The 26,491-nt window shown below is 40.0% G+C and overlaps 1 protein-coding gene across 1 annotated transcript in view; it reads right to left on the bottom strand.

Moving 5' to 3' along the window:
• Positions 1-26,491, bottom strand: part of EFCAB6 (EF-hand calcium binding domain 6) — a 239,622-nt gene that overhangs the window by 139,051 nt on the left and 74,080 nt on the right. The window contains exons 9-10 of the mRNA XM_055327800.1: positions 23,457-23,581; positions 17,036-17,184 (exon numbers count right to left, since the gene is read on the bottom strand). Coding sequence (XP_055183775.1) covers positions 17,036-17,184; positions 23,457-23,581 — 274 coding nt within the window. The remainder of the gene's footprint in view (positions 1-17,035; positions 17,185-23,456; positions 23,582-26,491) is intronic.

The raw sequence follows: 26,491 nt of genomic DNA, 5'->3' as shown, positions 1-26,491 counted from the left end.
CCTCTCTCACTCTGTGTCTCTCATGAATAAACAAAATCTTAAAAAAAAAAAAGGATAATGATGGAATATTATGAATAGCTTTGTCAATACATTTGACAATTAAGATGAAATGGAATGTGTTGAAAAACACAAATTACCAAAAATGACCCGAGAAGAAACAGAACACTTGAATAATTCCATATTTAATTTTTTTAATTTAAAACATTCCCAGAAAGAAAACTTCAGACCTAAATGGCTTCTCAAGTGAATTTTATCAAACATATAAGGAAAATAAATAATGCTGGTTAGAAAGTAGAGAGGAAGAAAACATTTCTCAACTGATTTTCCAAGGTCAGTGTTAATCTGATCCCAAACTGAGGGAAGTATTTTACAAGAAAGGGCAACTTTAGACAAATATCACATGAAAAAAGACGCCAAAAATTTTTTTAACAAAATTATAGCAAATAAAAGCAAATATACAAAAAGGATACTATATTATGATGAAGTGGGGTTTAATTCCAGATGCAAGCTGGCCTAACATTTTGAAGTCAATCAATGTAATTCACTATTTAATAGAATAATGGAAGAAAATGACATGATATCAGAGTAGATGCAGAAAAATCATTTGACAAAAACACACATGTGAAAAAAATTTCAACAAAATAGGAATAGAAAGGATTCCCTTAACCTAATAAAGGGCTTCTATAAGAAATCCATGGCTAACATCACACTATGGTGTAAGATAGAATGCTTTCTACCTAAGATCATATCAGAAAAAGGCAAAGATGTCTAATTTTGCCATTTGGACTCAGCATTGGACTTAAATGTATCACCCAGTAAAATAAAGCAAGAAAAAAAAGGCATAAAGATTGCAAAGGAAGATACAAGCTTGCCTTTATTTGCAAGCAAAAGGACTGTATTTCAAAACACTAGAAAAATCTATTAAGAAGACATTTGAACTAACCAGTGAATTTAGTAAGGTCACAGAGTTCTAAGTTAATATACAAAATTCATTGTATTTCTAATTATTGGCCATGAATAATTAGAAAATGAAATTTTAAAACATTTCATTTGCAACTGCATAAAAATACTTAGGAATAAATATAATACGTAAGATTTGAGCATTATAAACAAAATCTTGCCTAGGGAAATTAAACACCTAAATAAATGGAAAGATATACCATGTCCATGGAGTAGAAAACTGAATATGGTTAATGCGGCAATTCTCCCCACTATATTCACAATTAAATTCCTAACAGGCTTTTTTTTTTTTTTTTTAGCATATTGAGAAACTGATTCTAAAATGCATAGAAAGGCAAAGACTCTAGAATAGTCAAACAATTTTGAAAGGGAAGAACGAGTCTGGAGGAGTTGCACACCTTATTTTAAGACTTAACTATTTAGGGATCCCTGGTGGCGCAGTGGTTTGGCACCTGCCTTTGGCCCAGGGCGCAATCCTGGAGACACGGGATCAAATCCCACGTCAGGTTCCTGGTGCATGGAGCCTGCTTCTCCCTCTGCCTGTGTCTCTGCCTCTCTCTCTCTCTCTCTCTCTCTCTCTCTCTGTGACTATCATACATAAATAAAAATAAAAGACTTAACTATTTAGCTACAGTAGTCAAGACCATGTGATATTGATGTGAGAATAAACTTATAGAATAATGGAAGAGACAGAGTCCAGAAATCTACTCACACTTATATAATCAGTTGATTTTCAACAAAGGTGCAAAATAGTTCATCAGAGAAATGGCAGCCTTTTCAACAAATGATGCTGGAACAGCTGAATATCTAGACAGAAACCGAGTGAACCTCCACCCTTACCTCACACCATACACAAAAATCAACTGAAATGGATATCCCATAAAAATTATCTGTAACAGATTTTTAAGTAGATAAAACAGATTTCATTAAAATTAAAAACTTTTGTACTTCAAAATAGAGCTAAGAGAAAAGAAAAGCAAGCCACACTGAAGGTAAATACGTAAACATATGTAGCTAACAAAGAAATCATATCTAGGATATGTAAAAAAACTCTTACAAATCAATAATAGGGACATAAACCATACAATAAAATGGACAAAAGATCTGTACATATACTTTTTAAAAAAGATTATTTATTTATTTATTTGTTTGTTTGTTTATTTATTTATTTATTTATTTATTTATTAAAGACAGAGAGAGAAAGGTAGAGACATAGGCAAAGGGAGAAGCAGGCTCCCTCCAAGGAGCCTGATGCAGGACTTGATCTCTGGACCCTGGAATCACGCCCTGAGCCAAAGGCAAACACTCAACCACTGAGCCACCCAGGCGTCCTCTGTTTTTTTTATTATTATTATTATTTATGAGAGACACAGAGAGAGGCAGAGACACAGGCAGAGGGAGAAGCTGGCTCCACACAGGGAGCCCGACATGGGACTCGATCCCGGGACTCCAGGATCACGTCCTGGGCTGAAGACAGGTGCTAAACCGCTGAGCGACCCGGACTGCCCTGTATATAAACTTTTAAAAAGAATATATATAAATGGCCAATGATAACATGAAAATAGGTGCAACATTATTAATCATCAGGACAATGCAAATTAAAGCAGAATTCAATATCTTTACACACTACTCAAACAGGTAAAATTAAGAAGACTGGCAATACCAAGCATTAATGAAGATGTAAAGCATCTGGAATTCTTACATGTTATTGACATAACTGCAAAATGGTATAGTTACTTTGGAAAAAAGTTTGACATTGTCTCATAAACTAAACATACACTCAAGCCTGCAATCCAGCAATTTTATTACTAGGTATTTACCCAAGAGAAACGGAAACATGTATCCACACCAATAACTGTATGTAAATGTTTACAAACCTCTTCTGTAATGACCCCACACTGAAAATAACCCAATTGTCAAATGGTGAATGGATTAGCAAATTGTGGTAAACAAATAATGACAATAATAATTAGAAATGTTAGGATATGTAACAAGATGGATGAATCTTAAAAACATGGTGAGGGGGTACCTAGGTGGTGCAGTCAGTTAAGTGTCTGCCTTTGGCTCAGGTCATGATCCTGGGGTCCTGGGATTGAGCCCCGCATTGGGCACTCTGTTCAGTAGGGAGCCTGCTTTCCCACTGCTTATGCGGTCTCTCTCTTTCACCCTCTCTCACTCTCTTGCTCTCCCTCTATCTCAAATAAATAAAGAAAATCTTTTTTTAAAAAAACATGGTAATTGAGGAAAGTAGTCCAACACAAAAGAGTACATCCTGTATTATTCCATTTATGAGAACTAGAAAAGTGAAAACTATACTGACAATGATATAGAATGATCAGTGATTGCTGGAGCTGAAGGTCAGTGAAGGGGGTTGGTTACAAAGGGCCAAGAGTAGAATTGTAGGGTCAGGGAAGTATTCTATATATTGACTGTGGCAGGGGTTAGATAAATAGATATAATTGCCAAATTCATTAAACTATGCCCTTGAGAATGAATTTTGTTTTATGTAACTTATATTCGAGTAAAACATTTTTAAAATGTAGAAGATGGTTAGAGGACATGGATGAATAATTACTCACAGAGAAAGTATGTAAGACTTTTAAACATGAAAAATGTGCAAGCACAACATCAACCAAGGACCCGCAAATCTAAACAGCAGTAGGGAACTCTCCTTTCACCTGTCAGATTCTCAAGGATCTAGAAGTGGCAATGTGGAACGCCAGCAAAAAGCCTCTCACAAGCCACCCTTGTAAGAATAAATTAACACCTTCCTCAAGTGCATTTGAGCAATATATAATGGAAACCTTAGAAATGTTTAAACCTTTGACTCAAGGGTTAACAAAACATACTGTGGCCATTAAAAATTAATTTCAACAGCTTTTTAAAGACATAAAAAATGCTCCTGATACAATACCGTGTGAGTAAACAGACCACAATTTGTACCTCAAATGACCTCAACGATGTTAAATGTGCATGGAGTGTTTGTACATGTGCACACAAAGAAATTCTGTAAGAAAACATACTAAAATATTAGTAGCAGTTATCTTTGGCTATTATGATGGGTAATTTCTTTTTCTTTCATGGTTTCCCCTATTTTCCATTTGGAGCCTGTACAGCTTTTTTCAACATGAATAAACACATGAATGAAACAATTTTTGGAAAATCAGCACCAATTTTGCTAGAAATCACATGAATAATCATTATCCAAAGGTCACAAAGATATAGCTGAGTCTTTTAGTCTTAAAAATGTCCCAAGAACTTTTTTTTTTTTTTCAGCCAACTCTCCCTCTGGATTCTGATGTTGGGTGCCCAGGAGCATTCCCATACAACTTTCCCATCCCATGAATTCAGGTAGAGACTTATAGCAGCACATGGCTCCATCTATGGAGAAGGGAACAGAAAAACACAGATGTGTCATGTTGTTCCAAAGAGTCTGGATTCCATTCAACAAGGGGGTGCGGTCAGAGGATGTGGCAAAGAGAAAAAGGGTGGAGAAACTAATCCCATGAGCCAGAGGGACCAAGAAGTTTCAGCCAAGAGGAACGTCATCAGAACTGAAAGGATGGGGAGACCTGCGACAGGCAGGGATGGTGATGGTAAGAGACAAAAGGAAGATGTAACAAGTGTGGGGAATGAAGCTCCGTTCAATCTCTAATGCTAACAACGCCCATCTCTCACTCCTCTTCTCTAACCACATGCACTCTCTTGGCAATTTCTTCTATTCTCTGGCTTTAGGTACCATCTACATTGATCTATAACAAAGCTGATGCCCGTATTTCTGTCTCTAGCCTGGACTTCTTTTTCTGAGCTTCCAACAGCCTACTCAGCATCAATAGTTTGGATTTCTAACAGGCATCTTAAACTTAACACATCCAGCATTAAAATATTTTTGACTTCTGTCCCCTAATCTGTTTTCCTTCCTCCCATCTTCAAATACACCAAGTTTCCACTTCCATGAAAGCCTCTGCATAGGTCTGTTGGCCTGGGATGCTCTTCCTCCCACAACAAATACAACATGACTGATGTGCTCTAAGTTAGCACAACCCAGCAGACTTCCTTTCTTCATGCCTGACGCTTTAATGAAAGACTCATTTTAATGCCAACTCCCCAAGAAGTCTTCCCTGATTGCCTCATCTGGGGTAGGTTTGCCCTATGCATCATGGTTTAGAATTGGTTTGTTTCTAAGGTAATGATGTGTGTGTTGGTAAGAAAAAGCACATTCAATGACTTTAGTGAGAGTGTAGAGGTGAGCTATGCACATTGCTCCTAGGACCATCTAGGCCAGCATCATTCTGCAAACAAATAAGTTTGGGAAATCCCACATATTCCCCTCATAGATATTTATGATGTTGAGTTAAAGTATTAACAGCCATGAGGTGTCCTCATAGTTGGGAGTTGGGAAACTTCCTTCTATAGCTACACCTTGGGAGTTCTTACCACAATAAGCTAGGGCATAATCAGGGTGTTTCAACCCACAAAGTTGTCTGGCACTAGCTATCTGAACACAAGGTCCTTAGGAAAGACCAAGGTGCTGCCTGGTATTTACAGAATACAGGGGAAATTCTAGGTCTGATGGGCAGAAGCCTGACTTGAATTGTTAAAGTGGGAATTCATGACCTGCTGCTCAGGTCACAGAGACCAAAACCAATTCACAGACCCAGAGCCCCTTAATTAAGGGGGAATCTGGATACTTTTGAGGAACAACCCTACCATATAGCCATATGCATATACTGTAAGTCTTCCCTCAAACCTTGCCTAAAAGATCCGTCAGCCATTTACCAAAATGACTATGCATTAAGGGAAAGAAAACACTGAGACCACTCAAGGTTATTAAATAGTAGCTCTGAACTAATGATAATCCGTGGAGGGCCACAGTGCCAGCACAGTCTGCTCGGTCAGAGTGGAGGGTTATAGGGGATAGATGAAGATAGATGAAGCCTAAGTCCATGTCATAGTGGGTCTGGTAAGGCTACAGGCTCATCCTATGGTTACTTCTCCAAGATCAGAATACATAATGGAAATAATCATTCTTAGTCACTGCAGAGCCCTCACATATGTTCTTTGATCCATGAAATAAGGGGCTATGATAGTAGGAAGGACCAAGTGGAAGACCCAACAGATAGTTTTTTTTTTAATTTTTATTTATTTATGATAGTCTCAGAGAGAGAAAGAGAGAGAGGCAGAGACACAGGCAGAGGGAGAAGCAGGCTCCATGCACCGGGAACCCGATGTGGGATTCGATCCCGGGTCTCCAGGATCGCGCCCTGGGCCAAAGGCAGGCGCCAAACCGCTGCGCCACCTAGGGATCCCCCAACAGATAGTTTAAGGAGTATACCACCTCCCTGGAGTGCATCAAAGAATAAAAGATGAGGGCAAGAGGTTGACTTCTACAATATTCCATCTAAATTACTGTGTCCCAATGTAAAAGCTACTTGGATATTTGAAAATGACTGTATATTATTGTAAATTTAATCAAGTGATGATGCCAATCACACATGCAAATCAGCACAGCCTCTGGCATCTGTGATGTAGCTATAGATGTATCAAATGCTAACTTTCCAATTTCTTTCTAAAGTTTCCCTTTATGGGGGCAGGAAGATCAGTATACCTTCAAATCTTATCTCAAGACCATGTCAACTCACCTGCTTCCTGCCATAATATAATGTGAGGGAACATATATTCATTTATTCACTCATTTAGGGTGAGTGAGCAGAGAGGAGGGGCAGAGGGAGATGGAGAGAGAGAATCTCAAGCAGATTCCATGCTGAGCATGGAGCCCACCATGGGGCTTGATCTCATGACCGTGAGATCACAACCACAGCTGTAATCAAGAGTTGGACACTCAACTGACTGAGCCACCCAGATGCCCCACCAAGTAGTTATATATTGTTACGGTGTGCGACAACAAACACGCTGGCCCAATGCATGATGATATTATATTAACTGGATTTACTAAGGATGAAATTACAAATACCCCAGAGGCCTCAGGAAGGGAAAGAAGATAAACCCCATGGGATTTTTTTTTAATTTTTTTGTTTTATTTATTTATGATAGGCACACAGTGAGAGAGAGAGAGGCAGAGACACAGGCAGAGGGAGAAGCAGGCTCCATACACCGGGAGCCCGACATGGGATTCGATCCCGGGTCTCCAGGATCGCGCCCTGGGCCAAAGGCAGGCGCTAAACCGCTGCGCCACCCAGGGATCTCCACCCCATGGGATTTTAAAGTTCTTCCAGTCTGGTAAGTTTCTAGGGATCCAGAAGTCTAAGGCATGCTGGAATAGTCCCTCTAGGATGAAAAACCAATTAATTAGCCTTTTGTCACCCATCACAAAAAAAGACTCATATGCTTGAAGGGTGTCTCTGGATTTTGGAGACAATTTTGTCATGCTGTTCTGATCTGCTGTGCTGTTCTTGGGTAACCCAGCAGTTCTGAGTGGGGAATCAAGTAAGAAAAAGCAATCTGCAAGGCCCAGGCTGTAAATTGTCGTCTAGCACAGAAAAGCAGCACAGCTTATAAAGGTATTTATGTCCTATGTAATGTCCACTGGGAGGCATCCATGGGGATTATCAGGAGGAAAGCTGACCTATTCCTGAAGGTGCGGGTCTGTCACTTTGCCCAGGTAATCTGGAGCTTGTTCATGGGTTTCCATACAAAAGTGGTCACAGAGACAGGAACAGATACTGTGCATTGGTGTGAAAATAGGGACTTCTCATCACTAAAGCTGTGCTGACTACTGCCCAGCTAAGTACCCAGGCTGCCAATGGCAGGGGCCAACACTGAGCCCTTTTATGTCCCCTTTATCCAGGTGGGCTTTCTAGTCACCTGGCAAAGATGACATTGGACCTCTTTCAACATGGAGGGAGCAATGATTTGTCTTGACAAATTTAGATACAAATTTGCCTTTCTGACTGAAACACTTCTGCCATTTACCATCATCTGTGGACCTCCATAATGCTTTTGCATCACCAGGATGTCCTGCGCATCACAGAATTGAACTAAGGGACTCATCTGATGGTGGTGACGGTGTAGCAATAACTTCAGAACCACAGTCTCCCCACATATCCCATCGCCAGAACAGACTTACAGTTGGTACCTTGCTGATGACTCATCTACAGTCAGCTGAGAGGAAATCCCCAGCGGTTAAGGTGCTGTTCTGGAGAACTTATCATGCCTTAAGCCAGTTGAGGCAGCCAAATGAAGAAATGATCATCAAGCACTGAGATCTTGTAAATAAAGGTTGGGCACCCCAGCAGGTGAGCAACACTGTCCAGCAAGATGCTGGCAGAGAAAGTAAGGGGGACACACAATGGACACTGTAGTTATGACCAGTTACAGTAATGTGAGTTTAGAAGCTCCTTCGTATGCTGTGTCTTCCTATCTCTCCCACTGCTCTATGTAAAAAGCAGTAATTGTAGCTAACACTTTAGATTTCAGGGGACTGGAAAGCAAGAGGAGAGAAGGCAGGCTAGTTACACCCCCAGCCCCCTCCCTGCTGAGCTGTAGTGTGGCCATGGCCACATTCTACCTTAGGCCTTCCCTGCCCTCCAGTGACCTCCCCTTTAGCTATCCATCTTGTTCCTTTCAGTAACTGCTCCCTCTCCTGCCCTTTCAGGCCTAGGAGAGAGAAATGCTTCCCCATCTGCTCATTTCATTTAATCTTGCCCTCACATGAGTAAGTGGTCCTTCAATAAACTCATGTCCATCTGCTTTCTGCCTAGACCCTGACCAATGTATGACCAGATTATGATGACCCATGGCAGGATACAGAACAGCTCCCGTACCCCCAAAAAGCTCCCTTGTGCTGCCCCCTGGAGCCACATGGTCCTCTGCTCCTAGTCCTGGAAATTACTGATCTCTCTTCTGTTCCTATTGTTTTGCTTTTTTCAGAATGTCACATAGAGATTTGGACAATAACGGAAAATATACCACTGGGTGCTGCTTCTACACTTTATGTAATTTGGGCTAAATGGCTTATTGTTTCTGCTTATATAGCTTCTGTTGGGCTGTTAATGTTACCAGGATGAATGGGAAAATTCTCACCAGAAGATGTTTCTGAGCAAGAACCTGCTTGTGTGATGGGTGAGGAAGTATCTCCAGTGAATACACAAGTCATAGCAAATCACTGCATTTATTCCATCCTCTCAGCTCTCCCTCAAACCCCACTCTTCATGTTTAAACACTGATTTTATTTTTAACAGATGTATTTTATATAAAAGGCTAGGCAACATTGAAAAGCACAGCACGTTAGCAATAAAGGTCAACTTAGCTGTTCAATTAAAGTCTACCATTACATTAAAATATAAATATATATGGAAAATGGCTTTTTAAAGTCTCTGAAACATTATTTGGGTCAAGATTTTATGCCTTATTACCAAGATGTTAGGGTTTTTAATTTACGCCCTTGAGTATCTTTTACGAAATAACAAATTCGAAGGATGTCTTTTTTCCCCCTATACTATCCATTCTTGAATTGAATAATCATTTCTCAAAACCATGTTATTATGAAGGTTTAGATTTTATTTTACTTCCTGCTTTATTCTTTCCTGTGTTGTTTGCCTTTTTAAAAAAGGATGTATTTTTAAATTTTATTTCTCAAATTAAGATGCACTAAAATGAACTTTTTTTTCTCTTGGTGTACACTTTCACGAGTTTTAACACACATACAGATTCACGTAGCCACTGCCATGCACAAGATGCAGAGTGGCTCCATCACCCTACAATCTTCCTTGTGCTGCCCATCTGGAGTGAGGCCTTCCCCACCCTGAGTCCTGGAAACTACCGACCTCTTCTGTGATCCTATTGGTTTGCCTTTTCCTGAATGCCATATAAACAATCCTACAGTAGCAGCCTTTGAAAGTGGTTTCTTGTGAATGTCTCTCAGATTCATCCATGTTGTATGCATGGAAAGCTGATTCCTTCCTATTGCTGAGAAATAGGCCATCGTATAGATGGACGAGTTTGCTTATCTGGTCACCTGCTGAAGGACATTTAGGCCTGTCCCCATTTGGGTCAATTATGACTAGGGCTGCTAAGGACATTCTTGTACAGATTTTTTTTAGTGAAATTTGCAAGCATTTTTAGATACAAATGTCATACAGGATTTGCCCAACACAATCACAGGCCCATGACACTGGGAGCGCAGGTCAAAGGGAGTTCGGGGCACTCACTTGTAGCAACATCAGGTGTGTTCTTGCCCCCACATTGTCCCTCCTACTGTGCTCTGCACTGTACCACCTTCCCGGTGGCTGGAGAGGAGAGCAAGGCAGAGAGCAAACAGCACTACCCCAGGGCCAGTGCCACTCACTGCCGCTGGGGGTGACACTAGTCTCACCTCTGATGACTGTTTTATGGGTGCCAGTGCTTTCATGGTAAAATCCAGGAGATCCTCTAGTCCTAGGACGCAATATAATTAGTGGTCAATTCCCAACAATCACCATCTAAATTCAAGAAAACCACTGTGATAGTACAGGAAACCCAGTGTTCTCTCTAAAGGTGAGACAGAAAACAACAGGGCAAGTGGATGGACCAGCATAAGCAGCATAGCACAGAAACATCCATGTACAAAAGAAAGGTAGAGCGATGGAATGATAGAACGGACTAGAAGGACACATTCAAGCAAATCATGGAGAGAATTAAATGTATGACAAAGCAGGCATTAAAAACAATGGGGAAAGAATAATAAGTGGTGGTGGTAAAACAGATTATCTATTTGGGAAAAAAATGTGAATTTGGATGCCTACCTTATGTCAGGATGGATTAAAGTGTTTTGTTTTCAAAGAATAAGAAAAACAAGCATAGTAGAAAGCGTTTTTATATCAAGTCTGGGCAAGAATGATGAATTTATAGATTAAGCAACAGAAGACATTCCAAAAGAAGATTAATGTATTTGATTATATTAAAACGTAAACTTCACAACGATGAGGTGTCACGTGAACGAAAGGAAAGCAGCAAGCTGGGAACAACGCTGTGTGGGAGTATCCTGCTTACAACAGAAAAGGGTTATCTTTTAATAATTAATTATAAACAATTATTAAACAAAAAGGTGATAAAATTGACTTTAAAAAACACCAGTGAGGGCATTACCCAGGCAGGACATGAGGCGGATTCACATCAGGAAAGACACGATCAGTGCTCAGGCTCACAGAAATGTCTAAGTCCAGTGTTGCTCCAAGAAGTATAAATTAAGAGGATAATGAGGCACCAATTTATACCTCTTAAGCTATCAATATTTTAAAACTATGTTAATATTCAATGCCAGAAGGAATATGAAACTAGAACACTCATACAACGTTGATGGTAATATAAATCATTATTATCTTTTCACAGAACAATTTGGCAATCCTTATAAAAATGCATATAAGTATTCACACTCTGTCCTTGAATCAGATGCAAAACCTGTCCCTGACCCCTCCTTGACAATGGCCATAACCCCAGCCCCTCCCAGGCTCTTGCCCACCCTCTACCCCACCTCTGGCTTCCTTTTGCCCACTGACTTCTGCGAGGCCCCAAGAACCATGGCATGGAGGGGCTGCTCGTCCTGGGGCTCTTCCCATGGCACCTCAGGTCTCTGTTTAAAGCTCACCTTTGCAGAGAAGCTTTCTGAGGTCCTCCCTGCCACTCTTACTATGGCTCCGTCACACTGCACACCTCCTTTCACCCTGGGTGTGTCTGTGGACTGTCCTCTCATCTGCCAGCAGGTAGCACTCTGAGGGCAGGGATCCTGTCTTCCTTTCCAATGAGTCCCTAGCCCCTAACACAGTGCCTGTCCCTTGTAAGGGCTCCAGACGTCTCTGTGGATTGGCTGAGCAAATAAATGAACAAACAAACATATGCAAATCTAAAGAAACTGAAGACTTGGGGCGCCTGGTTGGCTCAGTGGTTGAGCATCTGCCTTTGGCTCAGGTCGTGATCCCAGGGTCCTGGGATCAAGTCCCATGTCGGGCTCCCCGGCGAGAGCCTGTTTCTCCCTCTGCCTAAGTCTCTGCTTCTCTCTCTGTGTCTCTCATGAATAAAGTCTTTTAAAAAAAAAAAGAAAGAAAGAAAGAAACCAAAGACTCAACAGTGAAATGGTCAGAAACATTCTGGGCTATAGAACTAAAAAGCCCGAACAAGCAGTCATTACCCCATCAACTAGCCCCTGTGGAATGCTGCTTGTTCCTTCTGGATGGAACATTTTTCTCCAGCCACCCATGTGGGAGAACCTTCATCTCTTGAAGCTTCCACTCTGCTCTGTTTACTCTCTGGAGACTTTTCTAACTTTCCAGCCAGCATGAACATATTAAGGTAAGATTTCTGGCAACACAGTGGATCTCTCCCCAACCTCCTGGGTCTAACCATAGAAATATATCAACAAATACATCAAATATATCAACACCTACTGGAATAAGTATATCAACGAAATCATTTTAAACATATGGTGGAAGTTGAAACCAATAAAGGGAAAATCCACAGGTGCTGGATGCTGAAAGCATGGAGGGAAGCAACTCTGGAGCAGAGAGAATGTGAGTTATTCCCACAAGAGCCCGGGGAGGGTGTGAGACCTGGACGGAGCAAGCTGTGCTAACGGCAGCCCTGGGATTTCACGCAGGCAGTAACAGGCTGGGGTTTAATGCCCACTTGGGGCTAGGAGACCCACCACTGCAAGACTGGGAGAATACCTGGCACAGATGACAGTTAATAAAGCAAAACAGGGACCCCTGGGTGGCGCAGCGGTTTGGCACCTGCCTTTGGCCCAGGGCGCGATCCTGGAGACCCGGGATCGAATCCCACGTTGGGCTCCCGGTGCATGGAGCCTGCTTCTCCCTCTGCCTGTGTCTCTGCCTCTCTCTTTCTCTCTCTTTCTGTGACTATCATAAATTAAAAAATAAAAATAAAAAAAATAAAGCAAAACAGTCAAGGAAAACAGTCAGGATGAAGCCCGGACAGATAAAAACATGGGAAATGCAAGAGAGGCTAAGAGCCAAGGAAAGTGGAAGGAGGAGTTTCAACAAATATTTAGTGAGACCTAGAAGAAAAGACTGGCAAGGAAGGGTGGAGGCAATACCCAAATAGTAGCAGCTGGGAATGTTCCAGAAGTTATGAAAGACAAAAATCCTCGCCATGAGATGGCACGAGTCTGGGGAGGTTAGATAAACAGACATCTCTAGCAAGATGCATTGTAGGGAAACTGTAAAGTAACAAAAATAAAGAGAAAAATCTCAAAGGCAACCAGATAAAGAAAAAGAGATCACCCAGAAAGTATTGGCAATTAGACAGCCGACTCTCAACAGCAACACTAGAGGCCAGAAGACCGTGAAGAATGTCTTCAAAGTGCTAAGAGAAAATAGCTCTCAGACAAGAATTGTACTCCCTGCACAATCTTCATTAAAGAGTAAGTGGAAAATAGACATTTTTTAAAACAAAGACTACCTTCCCCACACATACAACACCTCACTTAAAGGACTACTACAGGATATACTTCAGGAAATTGAATTCTGAAGGAGGGGTGAGATGGAAGAAGAGTGATGAGCCAACAAATTGGTAAACTTGGGAAAACCTAAACAAACACAGATAGTAAAAACAAACAAACTACTAATAGTGACAAATTCAGACACTATCAAAATAAGGCTGGATTGAAACACTAGCCGGTGGTAACATGTACATTGAAACTGCTTGTTTAATTCAGGACAGTAGAAATATTGTGAACTTTCAGCTTTTTAAGTTCAGAACGCATGTTAAAAATTTAAGGGTAACTTCTTCTATAAGAATAGAAATAAAATATTTAAGTCTCAAGACAGTGGAGGGGAAAATGTGTGATAAGGAAAACTGAGATGGAACCAAACACAGTGGAGGAGGGAAAAAGGAAAAGACAGAGCTGAGGAAATCAGAGAGATAACAATAAAGCAGAAGGAAAAAACTCAAACATGCTTGTCACATGCTACACTTGACCGCTAAAAAGGCAACGACGTTCATTTGGAATGTTTTAAATACAGATAATGCTATTTTACAAGAAACACACCTAAAACGTGGTGATAGTGACAGTAAAGGGTGGGAAAAAGATATATCAGACAAACACTCATCCAAAAAACTGTTATGGGTATTTTAGTATCAGAGAAGATAGGCCATAAAAGCCAGAGGCATGGAAAGGTAACTACATAATTATAAAGGGAAGAGTTGACCAGGAAGATGGGACAAATCTTTACTTGCAGATGTGCACCAGAAGATAAACCTAATTAATAATTCAAAATATCAGTATTTGGGTATTCACCTTGTTATTGTCCCTTGTGACCAGTTCTACTAGGAATTCTGGGTGAATGTGACAGAGGGCACAACTCAGAAATCCCTGGGTCTCTGGTTAGAGCAGATTGTCACAAGGCACAACCCTGTCTGTGTCCTTAGTGTCCTACCAAGTTCACTTTGCAGGCCCATAATAGTCTTCACAGCTGCCATCGCTCTGGTGGTTCCTGCTGCCCTGGGACTATTTGTTAGTTATTTCTACATTCTTAGCACCTCTCACAATGTCTGGTAGAGAAAATGATTCAATATGCACCCATTAAAATATAATTTTGAGGGTACCTGGGTGGCTCAGATTCTTGGTTTTAGCTCAGGTCATGATCTCAGGGTCCTGGAATTGAGCCCCATGTTGGGCTCTGTGCTCAGTGCTCAGTGTGGAGTCTGCTTGAGATTCTCTCTCTCCCTCTGCTCCTCCCCCTCCCCTGCTTATGCTCTCTTTAATAAATAAAATCTTAAAATAAAATTATAATTTTGAAGATGATGAAGCCAGCAGAATGAGTGTCTGTGATACACATTCCTATTGGAAAAGCACAATATAAAACTGTAGATGTGCCTTAATTAAAAATACATAAAAATTCTTTATGCATGTGGATATAGGTGAGGAGTGTGAAAATGTGAAAGCAATAAATTTGTTACATAAGGTGGGTTGTGATATTTTGCTTTTTATTTTTATTATGGCTCTTAAATATTACTTGCATAATTTTGAAAACGAAATAAAAAGAAATGACTCTCAGTCATCCAATGAACTGTTTCCTAAAAATTGTCACCACGTATAGATAGAACAACGGAGCTGTTTTCTGAGCCATGGAAATATTCACTCCTAGGGCCAAATCTTGCCTTTGACTCTAGAAGCCACAGGGGCAGGACACAGTGATCCTCTCTAGATATAGAGAGGGCCAAGAAGGAAAGAGGAGACTGTGAGGAATGGCTCTAGCTGGCCCCACTTAATACTGTTTCTCCCGGGGCACCTGGGTGACTTAGGCAGTTATGCGTCCAACTCGATTTCCATTCAGGTCAGGATCTCAGGGGTATGAGATGGATCCCTGTATCAGGCTCCATACTCAGAGACTGCTTGAGATTCTCTCTCCCTCTCTCTCTACCCTTCCCCACTCCCTCTCAAAAAAAAAAAAAAAAAAAAACAATTCCCTCTCTCTCTTGCCATTCCTAGGAAATGTTAGATGTCCACCAATGATCCAGAGTTTTGCAGAACAACCTTTCCACTAGCCTCTACCCTACTTCCCATGAGACAAGGTTCTCCAAGTTACCTGGACAGAACACCAGGTAAATTAAGGACAGTATTTCCTACACAGAGTCTGGTCTATGTGTACCATTTCCAAAGGAAACAGGGATCCTTGGAGAAATGGCTGATGCCAGGTCAGGAGCAAGGAGTGTACCCAAAGAGCCGGGTGCACATCAGAAAGCAGGAGAGCTGTTGAGGACCATCAGGGTCACACTACTAGGATTGAGCAGCCAACATGAAAGTCTCCCACTGGCCAAGATGAATATTAGTGAGAATAATGATGAACTTAAATATAGCACATATGTATATGTTCATGAGTTTATGATAATCTTTTTTTTTTTAAGAAAAATCACTCATTGCTCACTTTTGGAGGATGCTTGGGAACCAATTCATTATTCTGGAAGGCAGTAAGTGAAGGGAAAGTATTTTCTTAGACTGTGTGTCATTGTCACTAAGCAGCTTAAGAGGGGAAGCTGTCATTACAGAAGTACTCCAATCAATAAAAGAAGAAATGATAGATGTGGCATTTCACCACTTTTTAATCCCCAGTGAACTAACAGATGTAAGTAGGACCAACCATGGCTGCTAACACTGTGAAAAGAGAGACCAACAAGGCCACAGATGCTTGCCACCACCTATGAGGTATTCTTGCCAAGATGACTGAACATCTATGTGTCTATCTATTCATTCAGAGGCAGAGGGGTTGAGAGAGGGAGACAGGAGGAAATGCCAAATGTCACTGTAAATCAGTCAGATGTAGGTTGTAAGAAATTCCATATAAAAAATACACCATAACAGATACATCATAAGGGAACAAATTAACAAATGGAGAAAGACCTTATAGACTAAAAACAGTGGGGCAAGTCAGTCGATGGCAATGTAGAGACCTTATTTGGATAATGACTCAAATAGTAAAAGAAAATCTGTGACAGTAAGTTAGATTTGAACCCTGGTTGGACATTTAATACTACTGATAATTCTATTAGGTGCAAAACCAGTATTTCTCCCATGTTTTTAAAAAGTGTTCTTATATTTTAGAAAGACTTAATGAGAACTTTTTAGTGAAATATGATATCTGGTGTTTGTTTAAAAAATATCTGGGGTTGGGGTGCTGGGTGGTTCCATCAGTTAAGTGTCTATCTTTGGCTCTGGTCATGATCTGGGGGTCCTGGGATCGAGCCCTGATTTGGGCTCCCTGATCAGCGGGGAGTCTGCTTCTCCTTCTCCCTCTGCCTCCTTCCCCTGCTTATGTGCTTGCACTCTCACTCTCTCTTATGCTTGTGCTGTGTCAAATAAATAAGAGCTTCAAAAAAATATCTAGGGTTAATGGAAAAATAGGCAGGAAGAGAAATAAGATGATGGACCATGAGCTGAACACTGAAGCTAAGTAGTAGGTATGTTAGTGGATTCATTATAGTATTCTCTTTACTTCTGCATGTGTTTGAGATTTTCAAGAAAAAAAAGTCCAAGGCATTAATAAAAAATAAGTGAAGCTGCTCCTTATTCTCATGGTTGACATTTGGGGGGGGGGGAATGTCAAGGAAACAATGGGACTCTTACCTTTTCATTAACTGGATAAAAATTCTCCTTGGTAATCGGTATACAAAGGTGTCGAGGACAATCTTTAGGTAATTCAAAGATACATATCCACTTTTGGAGGGGTCCCCTGCACTCAGGGCTTTTTCAACCTTTTCATAGCACTTGGGAAGCTGCAGGGAATGAAAATTCAAGTGTTGCATTCATAGAAATCCACTTCACAGAGCTGTTCAACCAGTTTATTTTTACCAAAACCTCGTCACATTTTCCCCTCCAAAAACTGATCAAAAAGGTTACGATGGCATGTACTGAACTTCAAATGTTTAATTGATGAGCTCACTACAGAACACTATCCCCAGTCACAGCTACTCAACTGACAAGGCAGACAAGTTTCTCAGGGAAAAACAGCCATATAATAGCTCCACCTCAAATTTCAGAGCTAAAAATATTCAGTGGATCTGCCAGTTTGATACATCTTTCTTAATATACTTTCAAGCCATTCCCACTGTGAGCCCATGCTAGGCTTCTCCTGATTAAGTCAGGTCAATCAAACAAAAAAAGCTGGCAACATTTTATTAAAACACAAGTAGCTTTTAGAGTAAGGAAAATCATTAATGTAAAGATTATATAAGCAGAATACACACTGTACATTTCTTTAATTATTTTTTTTTAATGGGGAATCACAAAGGATCACGGTGAATGAGCTTTGCTTATGGGACTTCTAAAATTCAGTAAAGTAGGTTAACCACTGATTTTTATATGACTCATAAAAATACTATGAAGATTGGTTTTAATTCCAAAGGTTTTCCTGCTGTTTATTATTGAGTAATAACAATATTCTCCAATATTTCCAACCCTCTCCACTTTGTCTGAATTCAGGTTTTCCTGCTAACTGCAATGAGAAACAAAATAACCACACCTGGTGCATAAGGTAACTTAAAAAAAACCTGCTGGAACATAGAAATACATGCACAAGAGTCTCCACCCACCAAAGGAATAAGAGGTGATTCACTGAAACTTCCATAGGGTACACAAGCATATTGGAAATCTAATGGGAAAATCTTTCAAAATATTTACAGAATTGCAGGTCCTAAACTTCTTAGAAAGTTGCACACACAAAAAAAATTGCACAAAACTAGCCCAAAATGTGGCTAAATCTGCCCCTATCTCTTTCAGGGAGGTGGATTCACAAGAGAAGTCAAAGCCAGATGTGGAGTACAGTCTCAATGTATTCACTGGATTAATGAAATCCACTTTCAAAATCTTAATGATATTGGTTTCCAATTAGTTTTTTTTCCAGGAGAATGTTTTTGACATAATCAAGAGCTTTTAGGGAAAAAAAGCAGGGAGTGAAACAGAAATAGTATCTTGGTGACATGTATAAACCTTTAAGGGATTCTCACTGTGACTGTTTACAATGACACAAAAGAGAAAAATGCAAGCAATTCAGCAAACTAAAAAAAAGGACATAAAGATATCTAGAAGTTTTTCCATCCAGTTTTTTATAGTGTTTCAAAAACTCCCATAATGATCATATAAACATATAATTTTACAAAAATGCGATCATAGCTATACATTCATATTTGACAGGTGCTTTTTTTCATTTAACAATATATCATGATATTTTTTTCTGTAAGAACTTATATCTACATCATTCTTTTAAATGATGAATGATGTGTGGCATGCTATCATGTTATTGACAGACTAGAGAAAGGTATGCTTATTTTGTTTGTGTACTTAATGTATGTTAATGTTCCACTGATCTCCAATCTAAATGAGGTTCTTTTCTGTATTTATTACATTTATGAATGTGTTTAACACCTATCTCCCTGATGTGAGTTTGTGTAATCTCCATGAGAGCACTTTCTATCTGTTTTGTTCACTAATAATTACCTAGAATGAAGCAGAATTTTGCATGCTGTAGGCACTCAATAATTATTTAAAATGAATATATTTTTTACCAAAAATGTTTTTTTTAAGATTTTATTTATTTATTCAAGAGAGACACAGAAAGAGAGAAAGGCAGAGACAGAGGGAGAAGCAGGCTCCACGCAGGAAACCTGATGTGGGACTTGATCCCAGGATTCTGGGCTCACGCACTAAGCCCAAAGCCAATGCTCAACCGCCGAACCACCCAGGCATCCCTATCAACAATGTTCTAAAGAAAGGCTGCAAAATGTAAAAAGCTATGACACATAAAAATTAAAATCATAGCTGAGATGCCATTCTATGTGCATCAGACTAAAAAATCTGAAAGTCTAACAACATAGGGGCACCTGAGTGGCTCAGTCAGTTGAACATCCAACTCTTGGTTTCAGTTCAGGTCATGATCTCAGTCGTGGGATCAAGCCCCACGTTGGTCTCCATGCTCAGTGCAGAGCATGCTGGTCCCTCTCCCTCTGTTCCTCTCCCTGCTTGTGTACACTCTCTCTCTCAAATAAATAAAGTGTTCAAAAAAAAAAAAAGTCCAACAATATCAAGTGTCGGTGAGTAGAGAAAACAACAGGAATTCTTTCTCATATGTTGGGAGTATAAATTGATATTTGAAAAGTAATTTGATATGGGCAATGAAAGCTGAGGAGCGTGTCTGCTGCAACCTAGCAAGTAATTCTACTCCTAGGTTTAATTCCTAGAGACCTTTGCACACGAGCTCCAAAAGATGCGTATGCAACCACTCACAGTGGCATCATTTGGATTTAGCACAAAACAGGAGGCAATCTAAATGTCCACCCATAAGAGAATGTGTCATTTGTGTATATGTAGGCAATGGAAAACTACATGATGAAAGAAAGATCTGGTAAAATACAAAGCACCTAGTCTGTAAGGAAACATAATATAAAGAAATATATAAACACATCACCTACAAAGGTTTCATGCCATAAAAAGAAACTAAGAATATGAATTCATTATAAGAAAAGCTTGAAGTCAGGATGATGAAACAATGAAAAGAGAAGGGATATTTCAAAGTGAGGAAGATAGAAAACAAAAATACTATCATTACAGAAACTAATACACAAATTAGAAACAGCAAGCATAAAAGGCAAGGTGGAGATTCAAATTAATAATAAGAGAATGATTTGAAAGAATCTCACCGAAGGCAGAGGAGAAAGACAAAAGTATTGGAGCAAGTTGGGAGCAGGTGCTAGCTGTCCAGGACAGACCAAGAGGACCCAATGGGAGGGTAACTAGGAATAACCCCAAAGGAAGGCAAGATGCAGGGAAGATGGAGGGAAGGAGGGAAGAAGGAGGAGGGAAGGTGAGGGAAGATTTTAGTGACTCAGACAGAATAAGTTTTCTGGAAATGAAGGAAGGACTGTCCTCCATCAAAAGAATACCCTGTGTTCCAGGAAAGTTTGACAAAATGCTTAATGTCAAAGCATTAGTTTGCTTAGTTTTGCTTTTTTAATTTCAAGGATCCAACAAAATACCCAAAAAACAAAAGATAACACTCAGGCATCCAGGTAGTAAAAAGGAATCATCTACAAGGGGAAAAAAACTGTTGACCTCAGGCTTCTTCTTCAGAATGCCCAGTGCCAGAAGACAATGGAACAGGGCTTACAACATTTTGAGGAAGAGAAAGCAAGCTGGAAGAGCTACACCCAGCTACACTGTTCCAGTGGGAAAGTCAGAGGCAGATAGTCTCAAATATGAAAAAACAAAGGGAATAAAGCACCCATGAGCCTTTCTTAAGGAAATTACTTGACAATGAAATCCAGCCAGCCCCAAAATAAATCAAAATAATGAACTCTGAAAGGGATTAACTATGGTAAGCACTGGAGCGTAGTGACGTGAATTAACTCCACGTAAATACAAAACAAAGGCAAAACAACTGAGGGAATTATAGAACAGAACTGAGTGTAAATATCATTGTAAGCCCCGAATAAGAACAAAACAGAAACGACGAAACTTGTGAGGTGGGAGGTAGGGGTGGGAAGGAACACAGGAAGTGAGAGCCCACCCTGTGCTGCCTGTAATCGAAAGATCCTTCAAAAACACCATCATTTCTGGGACTCTTAATGACTTTCTTAATCTCTTTTCTGGTCTTGAAGTCCCTTTTGGGACCTAATATATCTTGTGGTAGAGAAATATTTATCCGAAGTGCAGAAATATCTTCAGCTTCATTTGAAACTGGACTTGGCAAGCACTTAGCCTTATACTTCACTCCAGGCCTTACTGGCAGGATAATTTTGGGCTGGTCATTGAACACCTGCATGCCTCAGTTTCCTCAAGTTGAAGCTGGGATGATAACAGTGCCTCGCTCATGGAACTGCTGTGAAGGCTGAGGAAGGGAATGCCTAACACTGCCTGGCACACGGGAGGGCCCCCAGGAGGGTTAATGACAAGGGCGGCCATGTCTCCTTTACCTCTGGTAAATTCAAAGACATTTAAGTTAAATATGTCTTATTTGTAAAAAGGAGCGTGATTCTCTTCTTATAAAATTATTTCTATCTATGTATCCACCCACCCACCCACCGAGGCAGCCATCCTTCTATATATATGAATAAAGACAGACCTAGAATTATGTTCGCCAAATGTTGCCTTTGATTATTTCTGGGTGGTGGATTTTGAATAATTTATACTTTCTTCTTTGTACTCTTCAGAATTGCTTACTTTTTTTGTAATGCTAATGTATTTTGTAATGGTTCTGTTTTTATGAAAACAATAAATTTATTAACAACAATAACAGAAAACAAGTTTTACTAATTTACCAACACAATATTACATATACTCACTTCTCCAACACCTTGATCAACACTGGCTTTTGTTAGTTTTTTCCTCATTGACATTTTTCTCTTGAAAATTTTATATTCATTGTTAAAAGTTCTACATACCTTTGGAATAGTTATGATTTATCTCTTGTTTATGTGGCACATATTTTGTCAAGTTTCCCATTTGTTTATACAAAGTTTTGCTGTATAAAAGCTTTTCATTTTAATGTAATCAGATGTATCAAATCTTTTTCTTCATGGTTTTTGGTCTTCAATTTCAAGATTACAAAATTTTCACCCACATTATTTTAAAATTTAAATAGTTGACATATATAGAATTTATTCTGATGTGAAGAAGGGAAGGTTACAGGGATGCCTGGGTCGCTCAGCAGTTGAGCATCTATCTGCCTTTGGCTCCGGGTGTGATCCCAGAGTTTCGGGATTGAGTCCCATATTAGGCTCCCTGCATGGAGCCTGCTTCACCCTCTGCCTGTGTCTCTGGCTCTCTCTCTCTTTCTGTCTCTCATAAATAAATAAATAAAATATTAAAAAAAAAAAGAAGAAGGGAAAGTTACAAAGCTTTTTCCCCAAAGGGCTGGCTAGTGAATTATTCCCATAATAATTATTGAATGAGCCACTCCCCAGCCCCAAAACACTTTACTGGAATGCCTAATATTATATGCTAAATTCACATATAAAGATTGATCCACCACCTAACAATAGTTGGGTAAGACAGTGCCATGCTGTCTTAAATATTACACCTTTAAGGTTTTGTTTTTTTTTTAAAGATTTTCTTTTGGGCAGCCCCAGTGACCCAGCGGTTTAGTGCCACCTTCAGCCGGAGTGTGATCCTGGAGACCCGGGATTGAGTCCCGCGTTGGGCTCCCTGCAAGGAACCTGCTTCTCCCTCTGCCTGTGTCTCTGCCTCTCTCTTTCTCTCTCTGTGTGTCTCTCATGAAAAAATAAATAAAATCTTAAAAAAAAAATAAAGATTTTCTTTTTGAGTAATCTCCACACCAAATGGGGGCTTGAACTTACAATCCTGAGATAAGAGTTACATGCTCTATCTACTGAGCCAGCTAGGCACCCCTATAAATTATTTTTTATATGGTACTGTAGGTCCTCTATTCCTAACTTTTCAGAAGAAAATATACATATATTTCCATCCAGATATAGGGAAAGCAAGTATTAATACTGAATCTTCCTTTCCAAAAACCAAAAAAGAGCACTTCACTTACTAAGTTTTCCTTTATTTTACTCAATAAAGTTGTCTCATGTCTTTATGGAAGTCTTGAATATTTTTTACCAGATTTAGTACATGACTAGCACATCGGAGGTACTTAAGAATCAGCCTCTCATCACCATTACTACCACCAATGGACTGTCATCAGAAGTTGGAGGAGGCCTCGAGGTTTGGGGAGATGGAGGTAGGATCAAAATAAATCTTAGAAATCACGTCCAGGGCAGCCCCGGTGGCACAGCGGTTTAGCGCCGCCTGCAGCCCAAGGTGTGATCCTGGAGACCCAGGATCGAGTCCCACGTTGGGCTCCCTGCATGGAGCCTGCTTCTCCCTCTGCCTGTGTCTCTGCCTCTCTTTCTCTCTGTGTCTCTCATGAATAAATAAAATCTTAAAAAAAAAAAAAAAGAAATCATGTCCATACCTAATGGTTTTCCACAACCGTCAATCTCTTCTGTTTATGCTTTAGAGAACCTTGACATTAGAGAGACAATCTTACCTCTTGGCAAAAGGTTCTCTCAATTTCGTCTAGGTTGTAGTTTTTCCAGACATCTTCAGATGAACCAGAACTGTGGAAGCACTCCCCTTTGGAATTTTGGACTGGTTGATTCTTCCAGGAGATATCTATTAAAACAATAGAATTTGGGTAGCCCCGGTGGCACAGCGGTTTAGCGCCGCCCGCAGCCTAGGGCGTGATCCTGGAGACCCTGGATCGAGTCCCACGTCAGGCTCTCTGTATGGTGCCTGCTTCTCCCTCTGCCTGTGTCTCTGCCTCTCTCTCTCTCTGTCTCTATGAATAAATAAATAAAATCTTTAAAAAAATAGAATTTTCGCTTATTAATGTCAAAGGTATATTTAAATAATCAGTGTTCCCTTGTCATCCCAACCAAACTGGTAAACATTCAGACTAGAATGAACCCAAAGCATGATGAGCCACGGAATAATGGTCTCGAAATAACTGGCCAAACATTTTAGAAAAAAGTTAAATTAATCTTCTTGCTATCTCATGCTAGGATAAGCCTTAGATAGAGTAAAAAAATACACCAAGTAGAATACTAAAACCATGAAAGCAGTAGAAGAAAATTAAAATGAATATTACACAGTGCACAATTTCTATGTGCAAAATCCTTTCCGAGGAACGCATTATAGCCCCCAAATCATTTAAATAATGGATAGGTCTGACAGTATAAATATTTATTTTTTGTTTGGTTTTAAAAACACATACAAATCATAATGAAAGAAAAATGAGTGAGAAACACTGTAGGTTAATTACCATGATGCATGAGTAGCTCTTACAAATCAATAATATAAATACTTAACAGAACAATAGACTAAGGTTATGAACAGGTAATTCACATAAAAAGAACTAAAAAATCCAACAGATACATGAAAAAGTACTCAAACTCACTGGTAATTGTTTAATGAAAATAAGTTAACAATTTTTTTCTAATGAAAATAAGTTAACAATTTTTTTCTACTTGTCAAAGAGGCACAGATAAAAGGGAATGATAGAGAAAGAAATTAGCTCTAGTTTATGTATAGAAACCCCAATACCTGCATACTCTTAAGTCTCCTTCTAGAATTTTACAGAAATAGAATCATAGGACTACTCAACAAACGTACGTAAGGATATTTTCTGAACTGTTTAAAGATTTTAAAAATTGAAACAATTTAAATGCCCATTAATAAAGGACTGATTTTATAATTATGGTTCATCAAGCCTCTAAAATACCACCAGACATTAAAAACAAAGATGCCTGTCTAAATTAACAGGCATGGAAATTTTTCCTTGATATATATTGTTTCATGATTCAAAGAAAGGATGTCTAACATAATTTAATTTTCATCCTAATACTTATGTTGTGTTTTTGCAGGTCTATCCATCCATATATCCTCCCACCTATCCATCCATCTATCCATCTATGCATCAGAAAAGAAATCTGGGAGGATAATACACCAAAAAGAACACAGTGGTAGGATTCAGGTAGTAGGATTCGTGTTTTTGTGTCTTCTGCCTTTTTTTGCAGCAAGCATGTATTACTTTTATAATAAAAGAGAATAAAATAAATCTAAAATATAGCCATTTTCTTTCTCAAAGTCGACTGCTAAGAATCACAAATGGTTTCCCAGATTTATTTCCTAAAATGTCTGCAAATAAGCTTCACTCAAATTAAGCATACTTACAACGATTCAGCTGCAGTTAACAAACTGCCAGTCATCTGGAATTCCATTTCCTACCTCAAAAAAGAAAAAAAGAAAAGAAAAGAAAAAAGTAAAAGAAAAACAGCCTCCCCCAGTGGACCCTGCTGGCTACATGATAAAATACAAAGGCAGAACTTGGTCTGGAATTCTTTGGCCTTGGTGGGCCAGGTATTTGAAACTGGGATCTGTGAACATGCACACTGAAGAGCCTCATCGAGTGATGGGGAAACAAACCCACAGAACAAGGCTCTGACTCAGTTGGGCACACAGAGCCCAGTTTTGTGACCCTGCATCCTGTGTGGGCTCCACTCTGGGGCACTGATGCTCTAATAGCGGTTCACAGGGACACACAGCACATGGAGGGAAACCTATTCTTGTTCTATAAACCAAAGGCCAGGATCCCTGGGTGGCGCAGTGGTTTGGCGCCTGCCTTTGGCCCAGGGCGCGATCCTGGAGACCCGGGATCGAATCCCACGTCAGGCTGCCGGTGCATGGAGCCTGCTTCTCCCTCTGCCTGTGTCTCTGCCTCTCTCTCTCTCTCTCTCTCTGTGACTATCATAAATAAATAAAAATTAAAAAAAAATTTTTTAAACCAAAGGCCAAGCTCTGGAGGGTTGTGGGGGGGGGGGCGGGGGGGGGCTGGGGTGTGACGCCTGCCCTCCGGGAGCTCCCGTCCAAGGACGTGTGCAATTATACTGCTGCCCCAGGCTGGCTTACAGAATTCAGCTTTGCCTTGTTCAAAAGTATGCCTCTCGTCACAGTCATGCCAGGCCTCACCCATCAGCCCAGCTTCATAATTCCTGCCACCTGCTCATTTCCTTCAAAGGGGCTTTGCTGATGTGAAATGGGGTAGAAAGAACACCCAAAGCTTGCACTTATGTATGTCATAGGTGCACCAAAAGGAAACCCAACCCCCAATGTCATTTCTTCAGCTGCCAAATAGATAGAGCTTTTGACAAACAAGATAATGGCTTATTGGGCAGACCCGGTGGCCCAGCGGTTTAGCGCCGCCTTCAGCCTGGCGTGTGATCCTGGAGACCTGGGATCGAGTCCCTCGTCTTGCTCCCTGCATGGAACCTGCTTCTCCCTCCCTCCCCCCCCCCCCGTGTCTCTCAATGAATAAATAAATAAAATCTTTTAACAAAAAAGATAATGGCTTATAAAGAATATAAACATAGCAAAACAAGAAATACCAAAGTTAGTAAGAAACATTGTTCTATATATTTAGAAAGTCAAAAGATGTGGTTCCTGCAAATATATGAACTAGAGATTCCCTGATATGGGTGAGAACAGCATCAAATCCACCAACAGCTCCTGGCAATGAATCCTTGC

This window comes from Nyctereutes procyonoides, unplaced genomic scaffold, assembly GCF_905146905.1.
Source record: "Nyctereutes procyonoides isolate TBG_1078 unplaced genomic scaffold, NYPRO_anot_genome, whole genome shotgun sequence".
NCBI classification, from domain to species: domain Eukaryota; kingdom Metazoa; phylum Chordata; class Mammalia; order Carnivora; family Canidae; genus Nyctereutes; species Nyctereutes procyonoides.
This window is presented reverse-complemented; position numbering and strand designations above follow the sequence as displayed.